The following is a 22,240-nucleotide window of genomic DNA, read 5'->3' as shown; positions in this document are numbered from 1 at the left end:
GACCCTGAGGACAGAAGTGAAAAAGAGAAGCCACGTCAATAAGAATCAGCCTTGGCATCTCCCACCTCACCTGCCCTCCCCACCCAGGACCCCTGCCGTCCCCACCCAGGACCCCTGCCCTCCCCACCCAGGACCCCTGCCCTCCCCACCCAGGACCCCTGCTGTCTGTACTCAGGACCCCATCAGTCAGCCAGCCTTTCTCCTTACTCTGTGACTTGCTGGCATGAGTTTAGCCCGTGTGGAAACCCCAATCATTCACGGTCATCTGTGATTGGCTCCGCTCACTTGTGGCCTTGACCCAGGGCTCTCTTCTTGGTTTCTGCTCCCTTGAGGTACCCTAATCTGGAGGACTGTGTGTCCATCCTTCCCCAGGGACACAAGAGTCTTAGGTTCCAGGCCACACCCATTCAGAGCAGGGTAGGATTTCAGAAGGGCTACAGGCTTGGTGGATACCCAGACTTGTCCCTGGGGTGGCTTTGCTGCTTGCTTTTTGGCTCTCACTCCCTGGCTTGCCCTGGACGGCTGTTGCCCCTGAGCAGAGGTGCCTTCGAGGCTGAAAGCAATCAGGAACTCCACATAAGCAGGACACCTGGGGACCCCATACCAATTCCCCTTGGCCTGGGGCCCTTCCAGCATCCCTACAGAGCCTGGGGCTGTCCCAGTGGCCCAGCCTTGCTGTTTTGCTGTACACAAACAGCTTGGCTGGGGAGAGCCTCCCGAAGGCGAGGAGTGGGTGGGGGTGTCAGAAACAGACTCAGAAAGAGCCTCGAATTAGCCCAGTCTTGGAAGCCTGCCAGCAGCAGCTCGCTGGCTTCCCTGTTCCAAAGCAGTTCTGACACAGAGCTCCAGAAGGCAGGCATGGAGCAGCCGCGTGCCTGAGGCTGCAGAGTTTCACAAAGGAGTTTCCAGCCAGCTTAGGTGTGGCACAGAGCGTCGGCTCTACAGAAATCACGTGGGGCAGGCAGTGTCTCTTGCCTGCTACCTCAGCACTTAGAAGGGTGAAGCAGGAGGATTATCATGAGTTCAAGGCCGGCTAGGGCTACGTAGTTCTAGACCAGCCTGAACTATATAATGAGACCCCGCCTTATTCTTTTTTAAAATATCCACTCAGTGGAACCCGAACAGAAATGGCACTCTGGTGTTCACTCTGGATCCCAAGACAAGCTCCCATAAAACACTCGAGTGTTTGCATAAGGTCCATTTTCTGTGTTTCAGGAAAGCAGGGCAGACCTTACTGGGCCTGTCACTGAGCTTGGCTCAGAAAACAGAAGGCACAGTAACCTTTCTCATCAGGCCATACACCACCCCTGCCCAGGGTTGTAGAAATCAACGTTTGGAAACGAGTTGTTTTTTTTTTTTTTTTTTTAGTTTTTTTTTAGTTTTTGGCAAGGCCTCCTGTAACCTGGGCTGGCTTCACACGCGGAGTCAGAGACTTCTGATTCTCCTAACTGCACCTCCTGAGTTCTGGGATTACAGGGACGTACTCCGCACTAAGCAGCAGAGGCTAGAGGCAGGTGAATCTCTGAGTTCAAGGCCAGCCTGGCCTACTGGAGAGTTCGATCAGGGGAGGTGGAGTTTTGGGAGAGATGGCTCAGCAGTTTAGAGCTCTGTCTGCTTTTCCAGAGGTCTTAGGTTTAATACCTAGTGCCCACAGGGCAACTCATAACTGTCTGTACCTCTAGTTCCAGGGAATCAATCAAATGTCCTCTCCTGCCTTCCTCTAGCACCTGGCATGCATGTAGTACATAGGCATACATGCAGGCAAAATACCATAATGCATAAAATAAAAATAAATCTCAAAACAAACAAATAAAAAAAGAAACACCAAAAATTGGCCTGTGGGGGGGGGAGCAGGGCAATGCTGAAGTTGAAGACTCTGTGCAGTTTTCCTACACAATAAAAACCCATTTACACAACTGATTCTCTGAGAGGGGTCACTGGCGTGCAGACCAGCGCCTTTCCACCCTTGTGATGTTTTAGTTACCTGTGGGGTGTTATGACAGAATGCTGACCATCAGCAGCTCAGAGGAGCAAGGGTCTTTGTTTGGTTTCCAATTTATTTAACTTTATATTATGTGCATTGATGTGAAGGTATCAGATCCCCTGGAACTAGGATTATAGACAGTTGTGAGCTGCCATGCGGGTGCTGGGAATTGAACCCAGGTACTCTGGAAAAACAACCAGTGCTTTTAACCACTGAGCCATCTCTCCAGCCCTGGAGCAAGGGTTTATTTTGGCTCAAGGTTTTTAGGGTTTCCATCTATAGTCACTTGACCCCATGCTCTTGGGCAAGATGTCATAGCAACAAGAACATGGAGGAGGGTCTTTACATATAGTGATGTGGGCTGGGCAGATGGCTCAGCCATTAAAGGCTAGACTCACAGCCAATACATACATATATTGGTGTGTGCGGTGGCGGGGGAGCCAGAGGCTTTTGTGCTCTGCTTTTATGCATGCACCGGGGATCCAAACTCAGGGTCCAAGCCTGTTCAGCAAATGTTTTCCCCACTGCACCCTCTCATTGGCCTCTGTCTTCTACTGAAGATTGAAGACCTGGTATAACCTTCAAATATAAGCCCAGTGACCTGATTCCTTTCAAAGTTTCTTCAACCTCCCAAAATACTGTGCCACCAGCTGGAGGCCAAGAGACTGATGGGAGTCATTTCAAACCAAGCAGGAACAGCCCCCAGGCCTGGGCACCTGCAGAGCCCCGTACGGTTGTGAAAGGGGCAATGGGCGGTCACTGGGTGTGTACAAGCTGTGTCTGAAGCGCTTAGCAAGGCTCTGGTCCTGGGAGTCTCAGGGAGCTGCACACGATTGACTCATTTCTGCTGGGCTGTAACAGCGGAGTTGGAGCTGGAGGGCTACATGCTGGGGAGGCCTGTGCAGAGACTGGAGACAGATCAGGCACTGCCGCCCCTTAGCCATAGGGTGGAACCTCTGTCGGCTGATGGCAGACCTTCCCAGTTAGTCCTAGCCACAGCAGGGCCAAAAGAACAAGAACACCCCCAGATGAGCAGGGCAGACACACTGACAGCACAGAAAGCCTCACCTGGACACCTGGGTGTCCTTCTGATGGGAACTGTACTGCTAACTTACCCAGGCACCGAGCCGCTTCTTAGCTAATGGAGTGCACACTGAAGACTAATGCCCTGTGTCTGGTCACCTCCAGGCGAGTCCGTTCTGTCCCCTCAGGGCTAGTAACATTTGATTTTTTTTTTAATTCACTTAAACAAAGAAAATATTTGAGCCCACAGCCTGTGCTCCCTGTGGCGAGTACCGGGCCCAGGGCGGCCGTTTCACGGTGAGGCAAGACCTCTCAGTGTTGTTTGTTCCTGCAGTTTCTCTGCCTTCTGCCTTGGTGTCCTACACAGGCGATTAGGGAGTCTAATTGGCTTGCCTGTAAAAAGATAATTAATTGATATTTCCTTCACAGGGAGGTCAGGCTGCCCGTCCTGATCCCTAGCAGACCCTCCGCTCTCCAGAGCCTCCTTCCCTGAGGTGGCCCAGCAACCTTTATCTTGCTGATAAAGCCATAATTGCCATCAGCACAGGCAGAGGCCTTAGGGTTGGTTCCCAGAGATTAAGAATCCTGTTCCTGGGCCTCTTGGTTGGGGGGGAAGTAGCAAATGTAGCTACTGGGCAGGAGAGCCTCCAAAAAATGCACCAGGCATCTTCACAGAGCACTCGGTATCTACCGCAGAAACTGCCGGCTGCAAAGTTCCTGCCCTAGAACTGCAGTCAAGGGTGGTTCCCCCTCTGGGGATGGTGTGTAGTTCTGGAATACCTCTTCCTTGTGTCTCTTCAAGCTTTGGAAGTGACCCCCTGGCTGGCAGTGGCTGGAAGACAGACACTTCTCCTGAAAGCATTGCTGCCCTATCTGATAGCCACACTGTGGCTTATCTCTTTGAGGCAGAGAGATCTTAAGCCTTTAGGAAGCTCTCGCAGTCTTTTGCCTATAGGTTTGTCCTAATAGGACCAAGTTTGCAGACAGGGTGGGCACAGTGAGAACAGTGCCCCAGGGTGAGTGGAGCAGGAGGTCAGAAGCACAGCCTTGGAGATCCATGGCAGCAGGGGCAGAATTAGTCCCGACATCTCCAGGTGCTGCCGCGGCAAAGCACGCAGGGCTGCAGAATGGGAACAAACAGCCCTTGGGGCAGGGGAGGCAGCTGGTGAGGAAGGCTCTGAGGTGGCTGAAGGATGAGCAGGGTGCAGGGGGCTCAGCCAGAGTGCGGAGAGTGTGGAGCAGAGGGGCTCGCCCTCTGACACTCTAGCAGAGCTGAGAGCATGAGACACAGGGTGTGATCCGGTCCATGTCCTCTGCCTGGAGGTTTCACTTGTGCCCCACAAGGCAGGCAAAGCCCTGGGAAGTTTAGGGCAACCGTCACGGGGGCCCCATCCATGCTCTGAACCAGTTTTATGCTGGGGGTGAGGAATAGGTTGCAGGGCAGATTGGTGACGTCTGGGAGCATCATGGCTATCCCACTGTAGACAGTAGTGGCCTGGACTCAAGGACAGGGTAGAAGAATGAGAGGAGTATGGGTAACTAGTTGGAGAAAGGGTTTCTGTCTGTATGGAGGAGAAGGGGATTGTATTTGGGTGCCCAATGCCTGTGACTGCAGCGTGTGGACGTCCTGGGGACAGCACATGAGTAGAGCAGGAAGCCGTGCATCTGTTCTCCTAGGAGCCGGACACTGGGGCTCCTCTGGATGAACATGACACCTACCTACCCCCGTGAGAAGTGAGGGCATATGAGCAGAACAGAAGCCAGCCTACACCCAGGCACGAGGAGAAGGACCTGGCGTGGTGTGGTAATGGGCGGTCGCCACTGATGATGGGGTTGAAGATGTGACAGTTGCCCTGGAGCTGGGATCTAGAGGCCCTAACCTTCTTCTCGTGGAGCCTGATCCTCATCCACTATGGAGAAGCGGTGGACAGGACAGCTGGCGAGCCTTCCAAGTGGCCCCTTTCCTCTAGAGAAGCCACATGCTGTGGGTGCCTCTAGCTAGCCTGTCCCCATGAGTCTCCCCTCCCCTAAGCTCTCTGTCCAGATACACACAGGGTTAGCATAGGAGAGGCAGCTGGCGACCTTGCGTGGCCTGTCTGGACACCACGCCTGCAGGGAGGAAAGCCTGCCGGGTAAACAGTCTGCTGGGCCACAGGGATCGAAGAGGCAAAGGTGAGAAGTGAAGACTTCTCCTACTTGAGATGACAAGGGTTGTGGTCAGCCAGACAGCCTCACTCTTGGGCTGGAGGAAGGTCCATATCCAGATGGCCTCAAGTGTCAGTTCTGTGTGGGCCAAGGAACCAGCCTGCCAGGTTCCCACTGTTCCGTGTTTCTTTCCCCGTGGTTCACGTAAGTGGTGTAATGTCACACAGTGTCACTGTGCCTCCCACTTACCTTGTCTGAACGTCCATTTTTCAGCAACCACATGGTAACAGTGATAGTCTTTATTAGACAGGGTCACCAGATAGGACCACAGAGGAGTGGTATCAAGCAGATGCTCCACGGAAGCCAGCTGTGATGATGTCTGGAGAAGGCCTTTAACAGCGTGGCCGGGAGGCAGACACCCATAGCCTGGGTCTAGATATATTTATTTGCCCATCAGAAATCCCTGCCGGGTCCTTTACCTACTCCACTTCCCGGAATTGGTACATGGGAAGTCATGGCCTGAAGTATGAGTTGTCAGTGTCCCCAGGTAGGGGCCACCCAGCAGTCACCCTGACTGGCACACATCTCTGAGATACAAAGACAGAGCTGGCATCTTAATGCCAAACATTGCCCTTAAAGGAGGTGGCAGAGCCGGTGCCCATGGACCGCATGGCTGTTAGTGTGCGGAGAGCTGAAAACCGTATTGTCAGCATTGCTGTTCCCAGTCGTTGCCCAGGACGCCAGTGGTGCAGGGCAGAGCTTCAGGGAAGGACATTAGCTAAGCAATGTCCTTGCATAAGAAAAAGGTTTTTATTAATGCACCGTAAGACAAAATTAATACACCTCCGAGAGAAATAATTCTCCCACCTGTAATTTGGAGGTAGGTCAGAGAGGCCCAGCTGCTGCAAACCTGGGCTCTGGGGAAGGGACATTAAAGCCTCTGGCCCCAGGGCCCTGTCTAGCACACAGATGAAAGACAACTTCTGCACTCACCCCAGTTCCAAGGGAGCCAGCCCCAAAATCTGAGCATGGGGGGTCCCACCTGAAAACCCCTTTTCCTTGAGGAGACATTACCCTGGGACATCTCACCACCCCCAATGATGCTGGCCCAGACTGTACCTCCTCTTTCGGGACCCCACCGACTACAACCCTCTGCTCCACCCTTGTCCTCCAGCCTCTGCCAACGTGGCTCTCCCGTGAACGCCCCACCCCCTCTGCAGCTCTAGTCAGACCCTCCCCCTTTAGAGCTCCCCATCCTCTCGCTCTCAAGGGGCTTGTATCTCTTCCCCAATGAGCGACCCTCAGGTCAAAGGCCATTGGAAGGACCCTGAAACTCGGTCCTACAGGAAAGTAGACTGTGGTGCGTGCTTGTATTTGATAGGAACTAGGAACCCTGAACCAACTAGCACCTGAACTCACCATTTGGGCTAAACCATTTAACTGTAAAAGAGACAAGGTTCTGGGATTGCAGCTCTGCCTGTGGGTGGAGTAGAGGCAGGAAAATGCTCCTCCCATACCTTGGGATCCTGAAAGAGGAAGGAGAAGAAGCCATTGTGGGCAAGGGTCTTTTGGGGCCCATCCTCTGAGCCTCTTGGTGCTGTTGCCCAGGCAGGGGCTGATGGTTACCAGAAGTTCCTGTATCCCGACCTGCTGTGGTTGGTGCCTGATGGGGAACGTTTCTCAGATTGTACTGAGCTGAAAAGAGGCCAAAGTGTGGTCTCTGTGGTCTGGAGAGCCAAGTGCCTCTGCTGGGCTGGCTGAAGGAGCCAGCCCCCGACCCCCACCCCCACCCCCGTTATCAGGCAAGGTCTGCTGACTCTGTGTAAACCCCAGACAAGCCCGAGTCCATGCTACATACCACTATACTGGACACACAGCCCTGCCCACAGTGCTGTGTCCACACTGCCCTCTCCGCGCTTGCCCCGTCCATACCACTTGGTCCGTGGCCTTGTCTACACTGCTATGTCCGGGTGGTTCATCCACACTCCCTGTGGACTGTGTATAGCGCTCTGACCACACTGTCCACTGTGGCCTTCCCACACCGCTGTGTCCACACTCCCTTGAGTACATCGTCCTATCCGCTCTGCCCTGATCCAGTCCGCTGCTCTATCCACACCCTTTCCGTACTCGTCTCTCTCAGAGTGGTTCAGAATACCCAGGACAAAGGTCCATCCCCAGCCAGGCTCCACTTTGACAACAGGGACAGCCTCCTTCACTCAGAGTTCATGGGCCTCTCTCTGCTTTGTTTTCCTGGGCAAACCTGCTCAGGGAGGAGACATGACTCCGGCTCTCCTGCAGCCTGTCGGCGAGTGGAGCAAGGCCGTGCTGAGTTTGCGGACATCTTCCTGGGACCTCCTCCGCCTGGGATGCAGCCTTTTCTGTTCCTCCCCGGCATGCTCGAGGTAAGCCCTGAGGCCATAGAGGGGCTCTTCTGTACTACCACCTTGCCCTCCTCTGAACCTCTTTTCTCCTTCTGCCTGACACCTAGAAGACCGGCAATAGGCCCAAAGGTGGCCAGAATTCCCCGGAGGTGGTATCCACCGTCCAGGAGCCTCCAGAAGGCACCAGGTAAAAAGTGCACCCGAAGGGGTCTGCTGCGGTAAAGCCCCGGCCTCTGTCACACACATGTCACCATGGCGAGGGGTCTGTGAGGGCAGAAAGAGTTGTAGGGTGTCTGGGAAGGCGGCACGCTGGTGCACAGCCTTTCGCCGGAGAAGGAGCCGCTGAGCACAGCATCCATGTCTCTGTGGCTGATGACCCCTGCTTATCCAGCAAGGCCCAAGGTGAGCAGCTGCTATTGCTGCTCTTACTGCAAACCCTGCACCCCCCCCCACACCAGGTAGAACCCCAGGAGTGCTGGTAGCAGCGGCAGAGGCACTGTGGGCTCCTCAGAGGTAGACAGCCATCAACAGTGAATACAGTGGGAGAAGTTCCATGTTGGGTAGGGATTACTGGTGGGGGTGGGGCACTCAGAATGGACATGTTTCTCAACACTCCGCGCCAGGTTGTGCTGTAGGCACACCCAGTCAGGTTCTGTGACTAGTCCCATTTCTCAGGAGAGGAAACTGAGGCACGGGGACTTACCCATTCAGCCATGAGTCCCCTAAATCAAGTCTGGATTTCTGTCTGACAAATCAAAAGGTTGGTACGGTGGGAGGTAAAGAGACAGCACTGTCTGCTGACTCAGGAGGATGTGGCAGCCACTTCCATCCCCACTCCTCTAGCAGCTGTGAACCAAGGAGACATGGTAGGTGCCTTGCAGAGAAACCAGCACCCACGTGCCAGGTGCTTGACTGGGGGAACATGTGGGGTGTGGGCCTTCGCTGGACCTAACTGGATCAGGAAGTCCTGGCAATCAGGGCAGGGAAGGGCCAGGGAAGCCTGAGGACAGGAGAGCCTTGCCCCTGAGATAGCCAGAAGGGAGCCTGAGGGACTGGTGAAGGGCACCTACACACTACCAGCCAGGTCTCTGCAGAAGGCGGGAGCCCAGGAAGGAACTGCAGAGGCCATGGAAGGGTGCTGTTTCCTGGCTTGCTCCCTATGGCTTGCTCAACCTGCTTTCTGATAGAATTCACAATGGGCTGGGCTCTCCCCTATCAATCACTAATTTAAAAAGTGTCCACTGGGCGGTGGTGGTGCACACTTTTACTACCAGGACTTGAGAGGCAGAGGCAGGCGGATCTCTGTGAGTTCAAGGCCAGCCTGGTCTACAGAGTGAGTTTCAGGACAGACAGGGTTACACAGAGAAACCCTGTCTTGAAAAGACAAAAGAAAAAAAAGAAAATGCCCCACAACTGGATCTTATGGAGGTGTTTTCTCAATCTCGGCTCCCACCTTCCAGATAACTGTAGCTGTTGCAAGTTGACGTAAAACTGTCCAGCACACACCGGACCTGTACCCTTATCCCTACGGCCTGCAGAAAATACTCGGGGCTTCTAGGTTCTGGGGAGAGACGGACTCTGGCCACCAGCTGGTGACTCCTGAAACCTGAGACAATCTCATTGATTAGGTTGGCTCTAGTCAGAGCCAGCAGTCAGTACTGTCATCCAGAGGCTTCAGACAAAAGGACTGAGTAACAACATGCTCCTCCACCCCTGCAAAGACTGAGAGTGACATGCCACCCTGCAGTTCAGAGCAGTGCACGGGAGCATGGGGTCTAATTGACGTAAGAGCACAGCACTTGGAGGGCCTGTTTGCAGGCATCGTACGGGAACATCTCCTCTGGCTACAAAAATGTCCCTTTGTGCTACCTCAAAGCAGCTGCTTTGGTAGGGAAGGGAGGCTCTGCATGAGCAAGGTCCTGTGGGCACAGGTTGGTGCCCGCCTCACTCCTCTGCCCTCCGGCAGACACGGGGCCTGTGGGATACTCACCAGGCATGGCAGTAAGGGAGGAGAGCGCCCACATCCCAGGGCCCTGCATGGGTAGACAACTTCAGAGTCCAGTCTTTGAGTGCAAGGAGCCCTTGACCTCCAGACTCCAGTGAGACTGCCAGTGGCACATAGGAGGTTGGGGTCCAGGCCTGGAAGGGATGAATGACAGGGAGAGGTGGTTCCCAAGCAGGGTTCCCGGGCTCTAGGAAAGGGGTCCTTCTTAGTCTGTAAGTAGGCTTTTCATGTTCTCAGAGCCTGATCTCTGTCTTAATACCCAAAGCCAGACCAACACTCTTCCGAGGAAGGACACAAACACGGATAGGTACACCCCAGCAGCAGGGAGAGGTAGGCAGTAGTGGGAACAGTCCGACAGGCTCCTTCTGCCAGCGTTCCTGGGACTGAACTTGTTTCTGTCCTGGGCCCCTTGCTGCATTCCTGCAGAGACATTCCACGCATGTTATGGAATTTCACTACATGACAAAGGGCCCTGTCAGTCCTGGACGATGTGAAATCGTGTCAGCTGCAAAAAAAAAGAAAGAAAGAAAGAGAGAGAGAGAGAGAGAGAGAGAGAGAGAGAGAGAGAGAGAAAGAAAGAAAGATGGACTTGATTTATACAAGTGTGGCTGTGAATTTGTCCAGCCACACATGAACATCCCATACAATAGGAAAATGACTCTGGTTACATCTCCCCCAGAATCCCTAACGGCACGCAACTGCCTGAAACTCCATCAGTGAAGGTGCTGAGACACATGGACATCGACATGTCCGATCACCCAGTGGTGGAGGTGGAAAGTTCCGGCAGATGACCTTGGGCCTAACTGCACGCTGGTGTCTCTCGCCTGCTCACCCAAAGCCTGACACATGCTGGGGACTGTCAGAGCCTCTCCTCCCTCCTCAGTTCCGAGGAAAAAGGTTTTAATTAAGACTTTCATGATTAGTCATTTAATCAGTCATTAGGCCAACACAGATGGAGTCAATTAATTTCTTTATATACTTGAAAAGATAGTTGTTTGGCAGCCTACAGCCTCCTGAGCTGACGGTAGGTGGCCATTGTGCCCCTAACACTGGACTTGAAGGAAGCAGCAACCACTGTGGTAAGGAGATGCTAGCTCCCATGGCTCCCACCTGTCCTGAACCTTGGGCTCCAAATGATGTCGCAGGCAAAGCTGCCTCAGGAGAGCGGCCCTGCGAGTAGCCTCTGGCCATAGCCCACTAGAGTACCAAGACATTTTGGGGCAAGAACCCAGCCAACCCCTGGCTTGGAGCCCGAAACAACATGGGGCAGGGTAGCATGAGCCCTGCACATGTGACAAACTGAGGAAGGTCTAGCCAGTGAGGCAGCCATGCAGCCGACAGAGACACATCACACCCTGAGCCTGTAGCCCACAGATTCACAGCCATAGAGCACAGTTCTCTTACACCAGCCAATGAGACATCAGGCTGTGGGGTGCGGGGTGACACAAGGAACTGGTATCACATCTCCTCGCTCCCCACCTCGGTCCCACCTTGCCACCCCTCCACCCCCACCCCCAGCCTCTTGATGCCATAATGCCCGTGCCTGGCTCATTCCGGGGAGGGGGGCTTTCTCCCCTCTGCTTCCCTTCCCAGCCATGCTGGGAGACTCCTCGAGCAAACGCTTTTTGTTTCCCTCTGTGTAGACCTGGCTGTCTGGCTGTCTGTCCTGGAATTTGCTCCATAAACCAGGGGTGGCCTCAAACTCACAGAAATACGCCTGCCTCTGGGGCAAATGACTTTGAACAGTCTCTAATAGACTCAGAGACTCACAAGTTGTGGTTGTAACAGCACAGGCACCACCTGGTCCCTCCCCCAGCTCTGCTGCAGCTCATCTGTGCCCTCCTAGGGTCTGAGCTCCCTCCTGACCACAGGGCATAGCCCAAGTGGCATGGACGAGCAGAGCACCAGGTTGAGGCGCCCATAGCATAGCTCCAGGAAACACGGGTGTGCTGTGGCTAGGTCTGCCCCAGGGAGGAAGATCAGAACTCCAGAGACAGGGACTGAGCAGCCTGGAGGATGGTTAGACCCTTGTGTAGGCACCGGAGTGAAAGGACAAGATGGAGCAGGAGTTGTGTCCTGGGATCCCGAGGCCTTTGCTGCCTGGGCCCATTATGGACCTCTGTTACCCCGAGCAGGGATGCAGAAAGCCCTTCTAGGAGAGCGAGGAATAATTAGGAGATTCCTGGGTCCTTCCTTTCTTTAGCAAGTTTATTTTTTAAATATTTGTGTGTGTGTGTGTGCATGCGCGTGTCTGTCTGTGAACATGTGTGAGGTTGCCAGCATAGTCCAGAAAAGGGGTCACAGCCTCTGGAGCTGAGTTATAGGCAGGTGGATGCTGAGAACCAGACTCCAGTCCCAGGAAAGAGCAGCACAACTACTCTCAGCTACGGAGCCACCTTTCCAGCTTCCTCTAGAAAGTTTCAAGGACTGAAAACTGAGCCCTGTCTGTCTACGCAGGAGTAACAGACTAGAGCAGGTGTGAGGGCCCGGAGGGAGCAGCTGGCCCTGGAAGCGCCTGTCCTGGAGGCCTAATCTCCCGCTCACAGCAGGCTGCTTCCTGCCTGCCAGCGCTGGGGAAAGGAGACCCAGGCCAGCAACCTTAACCCTTCCCTCTCCAAACAGGGTCAAAGAGCTGGGCTTCCCACCTGGGGCAGCGCACTGGGACCTGGGAAACAGCCACAGCCACCCATGGCTGCCCAGAAGCCAGGCTGAGCCTCTGTTTGGGGCCTCACGGGAGTGGCATATGGCAATGTGACCCCAGAGCCAGTCTAGCCTATGTGCTGAGGTTCCTGCCCTGGCCTGTGTCCAGGAGAAGGGATCACAGGACCGGAGTCAGCACCCTGGCTGTGGGAGCACAAATGTCACTGGCCAGGTCAGTGTGCATGTACACACACATATACACGTGTACACACACACTGCTCTGGCTGATGGTTCTAATTTTGGAACTTTGGTTTGGAGTCCCAGGGGGTTACAGAAGCACTGGGGCTCATGCTAAGGGTGGCCTGGCCTGGTTTTTTGGAGAGCTGCCCTGGGGTGGCAATTTTTCCCAGTTCGTGTCTTGGTTGGCTCATGACTCTGAAGCTCTTTAAACCAGCACGGTCTGTTAGTATAGGGGCTTGGCTGCACTCAACCCCTGAGAATCCTAGGATGAAGCATCTACTCCAGCTCCCTGCCTTAACCTGGCCTTGACCCTGAGGTTCAAATAGGTTCCTCAGAGACTTAGGAACCTGCATCTTGCACCCCCTGCAACTTTCCCTCTAGCCTGGAATCAGGAGCCTCTCGGGCTCACTAGGCTCAGGCCCTACTTCAGTTCCCCTGACGAGGCCAGCTAGGAGCAAAGATGGTGGTAGGTATCTGTTTCATAAGCTGGACCACCACAGGCCAATAGGGCAAGACCCACGCTAGCACCGCCAGAGCTCCTGTAGGTGCAGGGCCAGCCAAACACCCATGCAGCAGTGGGCAGAGAGGCACGCTATCGGAAGCCCACTGTGTGACCTGCACTGTGTTCTGCTGTCTCTGCTCCTTTGTGAGATCTGGTCATACAAGTCCACCGCACAAGCCTGTGGCTCCTTAGTTCTTACAGTGCCCTTCACAAATACACCCTGAGCAGTCAGGACCGGCGCTACATGTGAAGGATGGTGCAGGTAGCAGGGGCGCGTCCTCTGCATTCAACAGTAGCTAGGGAGCCCGTGAGAGACCCCGCCAAGTCTCAGGCTACTCAGGTGGCAGCAGGAGTATGGAGGAGGCTCTGCTGTGTGTCTGTCTGCGCAGCCTGGGACCAGCCTCCCTCCATGCACCTGTGATGCCGTTGCTCTCCAGCAGAGCCCAAGTGGTCTTGAAAGACAGAGGAATACTTACTAGTCACCCTGCTCCGTAGACACCCCATGGCCCCTGGATCTGTGACCTGTAGCTTGTAGCAGGCTTCACAGGCTTGACTGGCAGTAGAATTCTGGGCAAGCATGAGTGTGTCCATCAAATGGCCTCTGGGAGCAAGCATCCGAGCTCTCCTCTCTGCTGAGGAGCACCTGCCTTCAGACGTACATCCTTGGACCATACCAGGTGTTTGGGGCACTTCCCAAGCCTGGGCTTCACTGAGAGCTGGCACGCATCCTCTCTGCTCAACTCTCAGAACATGAATTGGTACTAGCTGGGCTCCCTCATCCCTCTGGGAACAGATTCTGCTTCCAGCCAAGACAGAATATGTGTCCCCTCAGAAATAAAGAAGCAGCAGCTGAAAACCAGAAAAGATACGAGAGCTACTGGAAGTCAGTCATAGAAGGGTAGAGGGAAAATGATCAGGATGAGCCTCGCGGCTGCGGTGTTGGGAAGGGAACCCTGGCAAGTGTGGGAGTCTCCTGGGGGAGGAGATGGAGCTGAGAGCCTGGGAAGGGTAAAGAGTGAACCCCACAGCTGGGTTTGGTGGCGCACGCCTTTAACCCCAGCAACAAGGGAGGCAGAAGCAGGAGGATCTCTGCGTTTGAAGCCAGCCTGGTCTACAGAGAGTTCTAGGACAGCCAGGGCTACACAGAGAAACCCTGTCTCGAAAAACTAGAAAGAAAAAGTAAGCTTCAGAGTCAATCCGTTGAGCCAAGGTCAGTATGTGCAGGGCAAGACAGGGCCACTGTATGAGGGTGGCGACATCCAGCTGGAGACCTCGAAATACACAGGGTACTGGCAGAGTTCCCTTAGTAGTTCAGAATAGTTAACCTGAGCTTAAACCACGCCCAAGACGTCCTGAAAGCAAAACTCAGATGGAAGGCACCTTCTCTAAGCAAGTAACCGTCAAAAACATTTCAATGGACACAACATGAAGACCTCAACAGGGCATAATTCAGTGTCTGGAGTCTGAGGAAAGATCGGGAAGAGCTGAGGGTGCAGCTCAGCAAGGAGCATTAGCGCTCTGGAGGCTCTCTGCTCTGCCCCCACGCTACCAAATAAGTCAGCAGGCAAGCAAAGGGTATGGGGCTACAGCCCATAATGAGGAAAATGGTCAGCTGGGTTTCGGTGTTGAACGCTGTTAATACCAGCACTTGGGAGGCAGAGGTAGGTGGATCTCTGTGTTTGAGGCCAGTCTGGTCTACAGCGCAAGTTCCAGGACAGCCAGGGCTGCACAGAGAAACCTTGTCTCATAAGAGAAAGAAAGAAAGAAAGAAAGAAAGAAAGAAAGAAAGGAAGGAAGGAAGGAAGGAAGGAAGGAAGGAAGGAAGGAAGGAAGGAAGAAAGAAAGAAAGAAAGATCAAATTCAATCAAAATCCAAGAAATGGGGTAGGAAAGAGGAGCGTCACTGACAAGGACTCCATGCTCTCTAGGAAAGGTTAAAGGGCAGGCAGAGTCCTGGCAGGTGTTAAGATGTCAAGTCAAATTTGTGGGGACCAGTGGGGCTCAGTTCGGTCAGGAACACAGACCCCGTACTTGTGGGGCCTGGATACCACACCCATCTCCAGGATCATCCAGAAGCTGGCAGGGATAAAGCTGACCCATCCAAAGCGAAAACCTTCTGGAGGAGCTGAAGAACCTTGAAAAAGAGAAGCTGTGCCAACCAGGAGCTGGCCTTCAGACCATCCCGAGAGTTGGGAGATGAGAGCACAGGGAACAGGAAGTGATGGCCAAGCTTCTTGTGTTGTGCTTTTTAAAAAAAATGTATTATTGCCCGACGGTGGTGGCACACGGCTCTCATCCCAGCACTCAGGAGGCAGAGGCAGGCGGATCTCTGTGAGTTCAAGGCCAGCCTGGTCTACACAGCCAGTTCCAGGATGGCTAGGGCTGCTACACAGAGAAACCCTGTCCCGAAAAACAAACAAAAAAGTTATCATTACTACTATTATTATTATTGTGTTGTGTGGTGTGAGAGTGTGGGGGTCAAAGGACAAGTTGTAGCCGTCAGTCAGTTCTCTTTCCATCACGGGGTCCAAGGGTTGTCAGTCAGGCTGTGCAGGATCAAATGCTTTCGCCCACTGCCAGCCTTGTCTGTTTTAGACAGGGCTTCGGATTGCCCAGGCTGGCTTGAACTCCTAATTCTCTTGCCTTCACCTTCTAAAAGCTGGGATTCAAACTTTTTTTTCCTTTTTTTGGTTTTGGTTTTTCGAGACAGAGGTTTCTCTGTGTGTATTTCTGGCGGTCCTAGAACTCACTCTGTAGACCAGGCTGGCCTCAAACTCATTGAGATCTGATTGTCTCTGCTTCCCAAGGGCTGGGATTAAAGGCGTGAGCCACCACCACCAAACTTTTTAATTAAAGCAAAATTTTAAAAATTTAAATGGAAATTAAAAAATTCACACCAGGAGTCCCAATCAAAAACACGAAGAAGCCAAGTATGCTGATGCTTTGCTAAGATCCCAACACTCAGTAGTCCAGGTCAGCTTGGGCTTCACAGACCTCATTTCAAAACAGAGGCCTGGAGATGTAGTTGGTAGCATGTTTGCCCAGTCCTGGGTTCGATGCTTGCTACCCCACAAACTGGGCTGGTGTACACATACAATCCCAGCACTCTGGAGGTGGAGGAAGGAGGATGAGGAGTTCAAAACCATCCCTGTCTATATAGTCAGTTCGAAGCTAGCCCAGGATACATGAGACTCTGTCTCAAAAGAGTAAAAGGAAAATTGGAAAAAACTCTTAAGTAGGTCATGCAGAATGGAGGGTCTTGCGAATTTACTCAAGGATGCAAGCCCAGCTTCTGATCCCTCTCTGCCCAGGGTTGGCAACACAAGTCTCAAAATGTCTACCAGATCTCTGGTCTAAAACTCCTGCTGAGTCCACAGTGTGCACTCTGATCCTACCTAACCCATGACTTTGGGGCCAGTGGGCCCTCTCCCTCATAGCCACCAGGAACCATAGACTGGCCCAATTCTTTTTGTTTGTTCTTTTGTTTTTCAAGACAGAATTTGTGTGTGTGTGTGTGTGTGTGTGTGTGTGTGTGTGTGTGTGTGTGTAGAGCCTTGGCTGTCCCGAAATCCGCTCTGTAGAGCAGGCTGGCCTCTAACTCACCGAGATCCGATCTGTCTGCTTCCTGCCTCCCGAGTGCTGGGATTAAAGGTGTGCGCCACCACCACCGGGCTCAGTGGCCCACTTCTCTCAGACCATTTCTCAGGTCTCCCTGAGACTTGGCCTCCAGCCTGACCACCAAATGTCTTCCACTGCCCAGTGAACCACCAGCTCTGACGCCAGCTCCTGCCTGGCTCTGTCTGGCCTCCTTAAAGCCCTGGGGCTGTCTAAAAACTCTCAGAACTCTCGAGATTCTTGTAACCCCCCTTTATTTCTCTTAAAGCTGGCAGCCTGACAGCCTCTAGTTATTCCTGCTGCTAAATTATTTATCTCTTTCCCTTTAAGGTACTCTTGGGGCCCAGCCCAGGCCTGTTTTCCCTACTTAAAATGAAGTCATTTTAAAATCTTTTGTCTTTAATTTTTTATTACCCAAACCAGGCATGTGGTCTTTAAGTTTGTCAAGGGATCAGAACCTGCTGGTCCCTTCAGCCCCACCTGGACAGGGACTGTCCACGCTGTCGCTGTCCCTGGGTATGCACTGGCTGTGGGCCACCCTGGGCCACTAGCGACAGGAAACAGGCTGCCCCGGATGGAGGGCCAGGGTCAGGGAGGAGCCCCAAGCGGCTGGAGTTCTGAGGCTCCTCCCTGTCCATGGGGACCCATCATTCAGCATGCAGCCTAGCTCAACACATCTGGGATTGAGGCCAGGTGTCTACACGGAGCCAGCATCCTCATCCTCTCATCAGGAAAGAGAAGAGGCTGAAAACCCAGTTCATTCAGAGACCCCGAACCAGGATTGCCAGAGGGACCCATTTTCCCACATGTACTGGCCACATTCAGCAGGGCCTTGCGAGGTCCTCCTCAGATGACCCACCCGGGGAAGCTGGTTGGCCGTGTTCGGATCCTGAGGGTGTGGGCCCTGGGCCCCATGCAGGACTTGAACTTAAGCTTGAAGCATATGTCATACGAGCCGCACCTACTGGGAATCCCACAGGGTTCTCATGGATCCCATGGACAGCCGTGAAGGTCTCCATCTCCCAGACACAGGAGCCAGAGCAGAGACTCTGGGAAAGGGGATCCAGACTGGGACCTCTTTCCTACCTTTGTCTTGGTCTATCCCTTTTTCTCCCACCCTGAGGAATCACATGGGTACCTCAGCCTTGTTACCCTCCGCCCCCCCCCCGTGTGTGTGTGTGTGTGTGTAAACCAGAGGACAACGTTGGTCTAGAGCTCACCAATCAGGCCAGACTGGATGGCCCCCGGAATTCTTCTGCTTCCACCTCACCAGATCTGGGGTTACAAACACAGGCCACCATGTCTGACATTTTTACATGGGTCCTGGGGATTGAACTCGGGTCCTTGTGTTTACAAAGCAAGGGCTTTACTACCTGAGCCATCTCCTCCCCAGCCCCTTGAGTCACTTCTCCCTGAAAGATGGGTGTGTTCCTCCGCAACCTCCAAGACCTCAGCTGTTCTCTGACCAGCTCCTAACTCCTCCATCCAGTGCTCAGCTGAGTATAGGAGCCTCTCGCATCCCAAAAGCCAGACCTTGGTTCTGAGGAAGCAAGACTGGCCAGGGTCACTGGGCGGTTGCTACGCACCTGCCCAGCAATTCTAGGATTATGAGGCATCAGACAGAGCTCTATCAGTGGGGGCCTACAGGGCAAAGAGTCAGGAACGGGCTGCTTGGGAGAGCCCTCCAAGAGTGGACACCATAGCCAGACACAGCTGTGGAAGATAGAGGGGAGCCTCAGAGAAGGCATGACACCCATGGGTAGGCACCAGAGGCTCTGATGACCTGGGGCCCAGCTTCTGCCCCAGAACTGCTGGCTTTGGTTGGGGTGAAATCAACACACAGAGAGGCCTGGGCAGAACACTCAAGGGCTCCTCCTCTTCTCCCCGCAGGCCTGACGGGACCACAGTAGAGCCATCGACAGCTGCGTATCTAGGTAGGCATTTTGGTATGACCCTCAAAGAAGCCCACCACTGTACTTACAAAGGCAGAGGCAAACTGGGGGACAGACACTGCTCCCCGCCAATACAGGCCTTGTGTGTGTGTGGGGGGGGTCCAGGGAAGGCATATGCCCAGGCATCCCAGAGGTGGGTGGAGGTGTGTGGACCGGAAGGGGGAAAATGACAAGCCACTTCCAGGCCCTCATGTGTCCTAGCACAGAATCCCTGCCTGTTGGTCTACCCAGCATCCCCTTAGGACAGCAAGAGGAATCTGTGAGTCTAGGGTCTCAGCCAGCAGAGCCCACGGCTTGGGAAAAGGGTCATTGGTCCAGGGCTTCTTAAGAGTTGTGATTCCCAGGGACCAGGCAGTACCGAAGCTGGGCCTGGGTAGGAGGCCTTTGGACCAGGGCCCCTCTTGTAAAGTTGCTCTCAGCCTTGGGGAAGCCGTCAAACCTGGGCCCTCCTCTCTGTGCCAGAGAGCCAGAGAAGCCAAGGCCTTTACTTCATCAGAACACAGGACAAGTTCCATCCCCTAAAAGTGCCCAGGCTCTTGCAGCCGACATGCATGCTTGTCTGCTTGTCCCCAAAACTCTCTGGGATCCTGGTGGGAAGCCAATAGGCTGCATGGTCCAGACCCATCTCACAGAGGGTCATGGGAAGCCTAAGAAATCCGGCACTCACAACTCTGGCAGGGCCTTGAGGTCAGGGTGAGCCTGGGCTTGCAGCTCTGCTGGTGGGCGCTACTAAAAAGAGCCTCGAGTTGGGCGGTGGCGGTGGCGGTGATGACGGTGGTGGTGGCGGTGCATGCTTTTAATCCCAGCACTTGGAAGGCAGAGGCAGGTAGACCTCTTGAGTTCGAGGCTAGCCTGGTCAACAGACCGAGTTCCAAGACAGTTAGAAATACACAGAGAAACCTTGTCTCAAGAAAAGAGTCTGGAACAGGGAGGAGTGAATTGAGCACCCTCACTCACGCAGCCCCTGCGGAGCCTGTAGGTTGACCCTGGGGGAAGTCCCCACCCCCATCTCCTCATCTCTGGACAGTGAATGAGAAGAACCTTTTAGTTCCAGGGCCTCTGCCAGCAGAACTCCAGGCCTGATTTGTAGTTGTGTGGTAGCTCTAGGGACTGAGGGTGCCACACTGGGTAAGGCCAGGTGACAGCCAAGCCCCTCAGCAAGAGCCCACAGATGAACAATGTGGGGTCAGGGCCAGGCCTTCAGCACATGCACCAGCCAGCACTTCTCAGGCCAGTCTCTTGCATCTGATGGGGACAGGCCCCAGGAACAGGGTCAGATCAGGCCTGTGGCCTGGTTCTGCAGCCACGGCCGTGAGCTCACACTGGCTCCCCAGGCCAGCACCCTTGGCCGAGGCTGGTGCAGCTGTGTGTTCCTGGGAACGCCTAGAGATGGGCTGCTTGGGAACACTCTGGCGTAGCTATGCAGGGCTTTTCTTCCAGCTGCCAGAGCCTGGCCCGCTGCCGGTGCTTTACTGGTAGGATGTGCGTCCCCCTCCCCAAGTACCCTAGCCCCAGCTCGTGGGCCTCTTAGAGCTAGTTTCTCTGAAGAAACTGACCCACGGCCAAGCAAATTCCTCCAGCCCCCAGGCCCAATCTCATCCTGTCCAGGAAGGCACAGCCTCAGCCTCGCCGGAATGGTGGGGAAACTACTCTGCTCAGTGGCTGGAATGTCACTCGGCTGGGCTCTGCTGTACCCGGTGGTGGGAGCCTGCTCCAGCCCAGTTTCAGCTGCGGCCACATTCCTGGTGTGAGCCTGGGCCAGCCAAGGAGCTTTTTCCACACTCTGGTGCCAGCCCCAGCGGGCTCAGGGGAAGGAGAGAGGGCCGTTTCTATGGCAACTTCCTTTTTTGTTATTTCTTATTTTCTTTTTTATGGTTTCTCCAACTTTGAAGCTCTCCAGACAGTTTACAGACTATGGAAAGGAAAAGTGCTTTTCCTCCCCAGCCCCCCAGCCTTTCCCTCCCCCAGCCCCCCAGCCTTTCCCTCCTCTGGTTCCCCTCAGCCTTTCCCTCCCCCAGCCTCCCAGCCTTTTCCTCCCCCAGTCCCCCACCCAGGGCCTCAGGACCCCACCAGGCACCTCAAACCTTTAGAGGCCCAGCTATTTCTTAAACATTTAGAGAAAAATCAATGTGTTTTCTCCACAAACAATGTCGGCCAGGATTTACAAAAATCAGCCACGTGGCCTAATTAGCAGTTGGGAGCTGGGGTCTCTGTGGTTTGACAAACACCCTCCCCCCAGGGCTGTCCACACATCTGGTCTCTCTCCCAACACCACCACTTAGCTCACTCTCCGGGATGCCTGGGTCTGAAAAGTTGGCTGCCCTGCTCCAAACACTCACCCTCAGGACGGCAGTCTAGCCTAGCGGCCTAGTGTAGGGACCCGAAGAGAACAGTGGCAGGAAGAGATGACGGGGCTGAGATGCCCAGGGGACGGCAAGGACACAGTGGCCACACTCGCCTGAGGACAGTCTTCCCCATCTCTCCCAGGGGAGTATGTGGCCATGATCTGTGACGTGACCACGCCTCCATTCCTGGGCCACAGGCTGCCCACCACCTTCAAACACCTGCGAGTCTTGGCGAAGGGGGACAGCCAATGGCCCCATGTCCCCGAAGCTCACCCAGAAGCTCTAAGCTAGAGGCCACTCCTGGCCGGTGGACATAAAGGAGGGAAGGCCACCCTCCCCTGATCGGAAGTTCACGCTGCCTCACCTAGGGACCACATCCTCTATTCCTAGACAGCCTGGAGCTGGGAACAGGTCCGTGTGAGCCCTATAGCTACTGACATCAATAAAACTCTCCATGCCAACTCTGGGTAGCTCGTTCATGGGACCCCTTCCAGCAGGCCCTGGGACTTAGCCCTGAGTTGAGGTGGAGTCCTGTGGGACCCAGGAAGGGACTCAGTGCTCAAATGCTCTTTGAAAACCCTCTGCTCTATCCATACTATTCTCAGGCCCATGGAAGCCTGCGTTAGATTTCTGTGAAGGCAGGAACTGGGGGCAACTATGTCACCCAGCATGGCCAACCTCAGGTCAGATTCTCATGGCATTGCAAAGTGAAGAGGGCCTTCTTGCCTAGTCCTCCCCAGCATTGGAATGGTAGGGTAGTTGGAGGGAATTTCACAATTGCCACTAGGGGTATACTGGCTGCTGAGGAGGCCCAGAGCAGCTGACCATTGGCTCACATGGAAGGCATCCCTAGGAGGGATTACTCCATTACAGAAACCCCTGCCTCCTGGCTTCAGAACTGTGGCTGTCCATCTTTAGCGGCTGAGCCCCCTGCTCCGTATGTGGGACATGGCACGCCCTCATTCTGGCCTGTCTCCTCCTGGGTTACCCCAGTCCTTTGCTAGCACAGCCTACCTTCTCACCTGGCCAACTGCTCCCTCTTTCCTGAAGAAATCAAGCCACAGGAAGGGGCATCAGAGCTCAACTCCTGCCCTGACGACGCATGCCAAGTCTGTGCCCAGTACACCAGCAACACCCACAGAAACAGCCGCTGCACGCTGCCTCACTGCTCCACAGACCCCCCGCCATGCCCTCCTTTGCCCTGCCCCTGTGGCACTACAGCCTGTGTAGAGAGACCTGTGTCTCTAAAGCCCTGTGATGCGGGACACCAACCCAGTGATTCTCCAGGGAGTCGTAGGAGCAAGGTGACTTCCCTCTCTGCTTCGCCAGAGCCCCCAGTCAAGGTCAGTGGCCTAGGCTTGGACGCAGCTATGGGCCTCAGAGCTGAAGCCACCGTTCTCCGCCCTGCT

The 22,240-nt window shown here is 54.3% G+C and overlaps 1 protein-coding gene across 1 annotated transcript in view; it reads left to right on the top strand.

Annotated features, from left to right (window-relative positions):
* Morn1 (MORN repeat containing 1) overlaps window positions 1-21,248 on the top strand; it is a 55,930-nt gene extending 34,682 nt beyond the window's left edge. The window contains exons 11-14 of the mRNA XM_050153197.1: window positions 7,421-7,554; window positions 7,641-7,720; window positions 18,425-18,468; window positions 20,974-21,248. Of these exons, the coding sequence (XP_050009154.1) occupies window positions 7,421-7,554; window positions 7,641-7,720; window positions 18,425-18,468; window positions 20,974-21,122 (407 nt within the window). The 3' untranslated portion in view covers window positions 21,123-21,248. The remainder of the gene's footprint in view (window positions 1-7,420; window positions 7,555-7,640; window positions 7,721-18,424; window positions 18,469-20,973) is intronic.
* Window positions 21,249-22,240: the final 992 nt, after the last annotated feature.

This window comes from Alexandromys fortis, unplaced genomic scaffold, assembly GCF_014885135.2.
Source record: "Alexandromys fortis isolate MF-2015 unplaced genomic scaffold, M_Fortis_MF-2015_v1.1 scaffold_88, whole genome shotgun sequence".
NCBI classification, from domain to species: domain Eukaryota; kingdom Metazoa; phylum Chordata; class Mammalia; order Rodentia; family Cricetidae; genus Alexandromys; species Alexandromys fortis.
The sequence above is the reverse complement of the archived record's forward strand: the minus strand, read 5'-3'. Positions and strand labels throughout refer to the sequence as shown.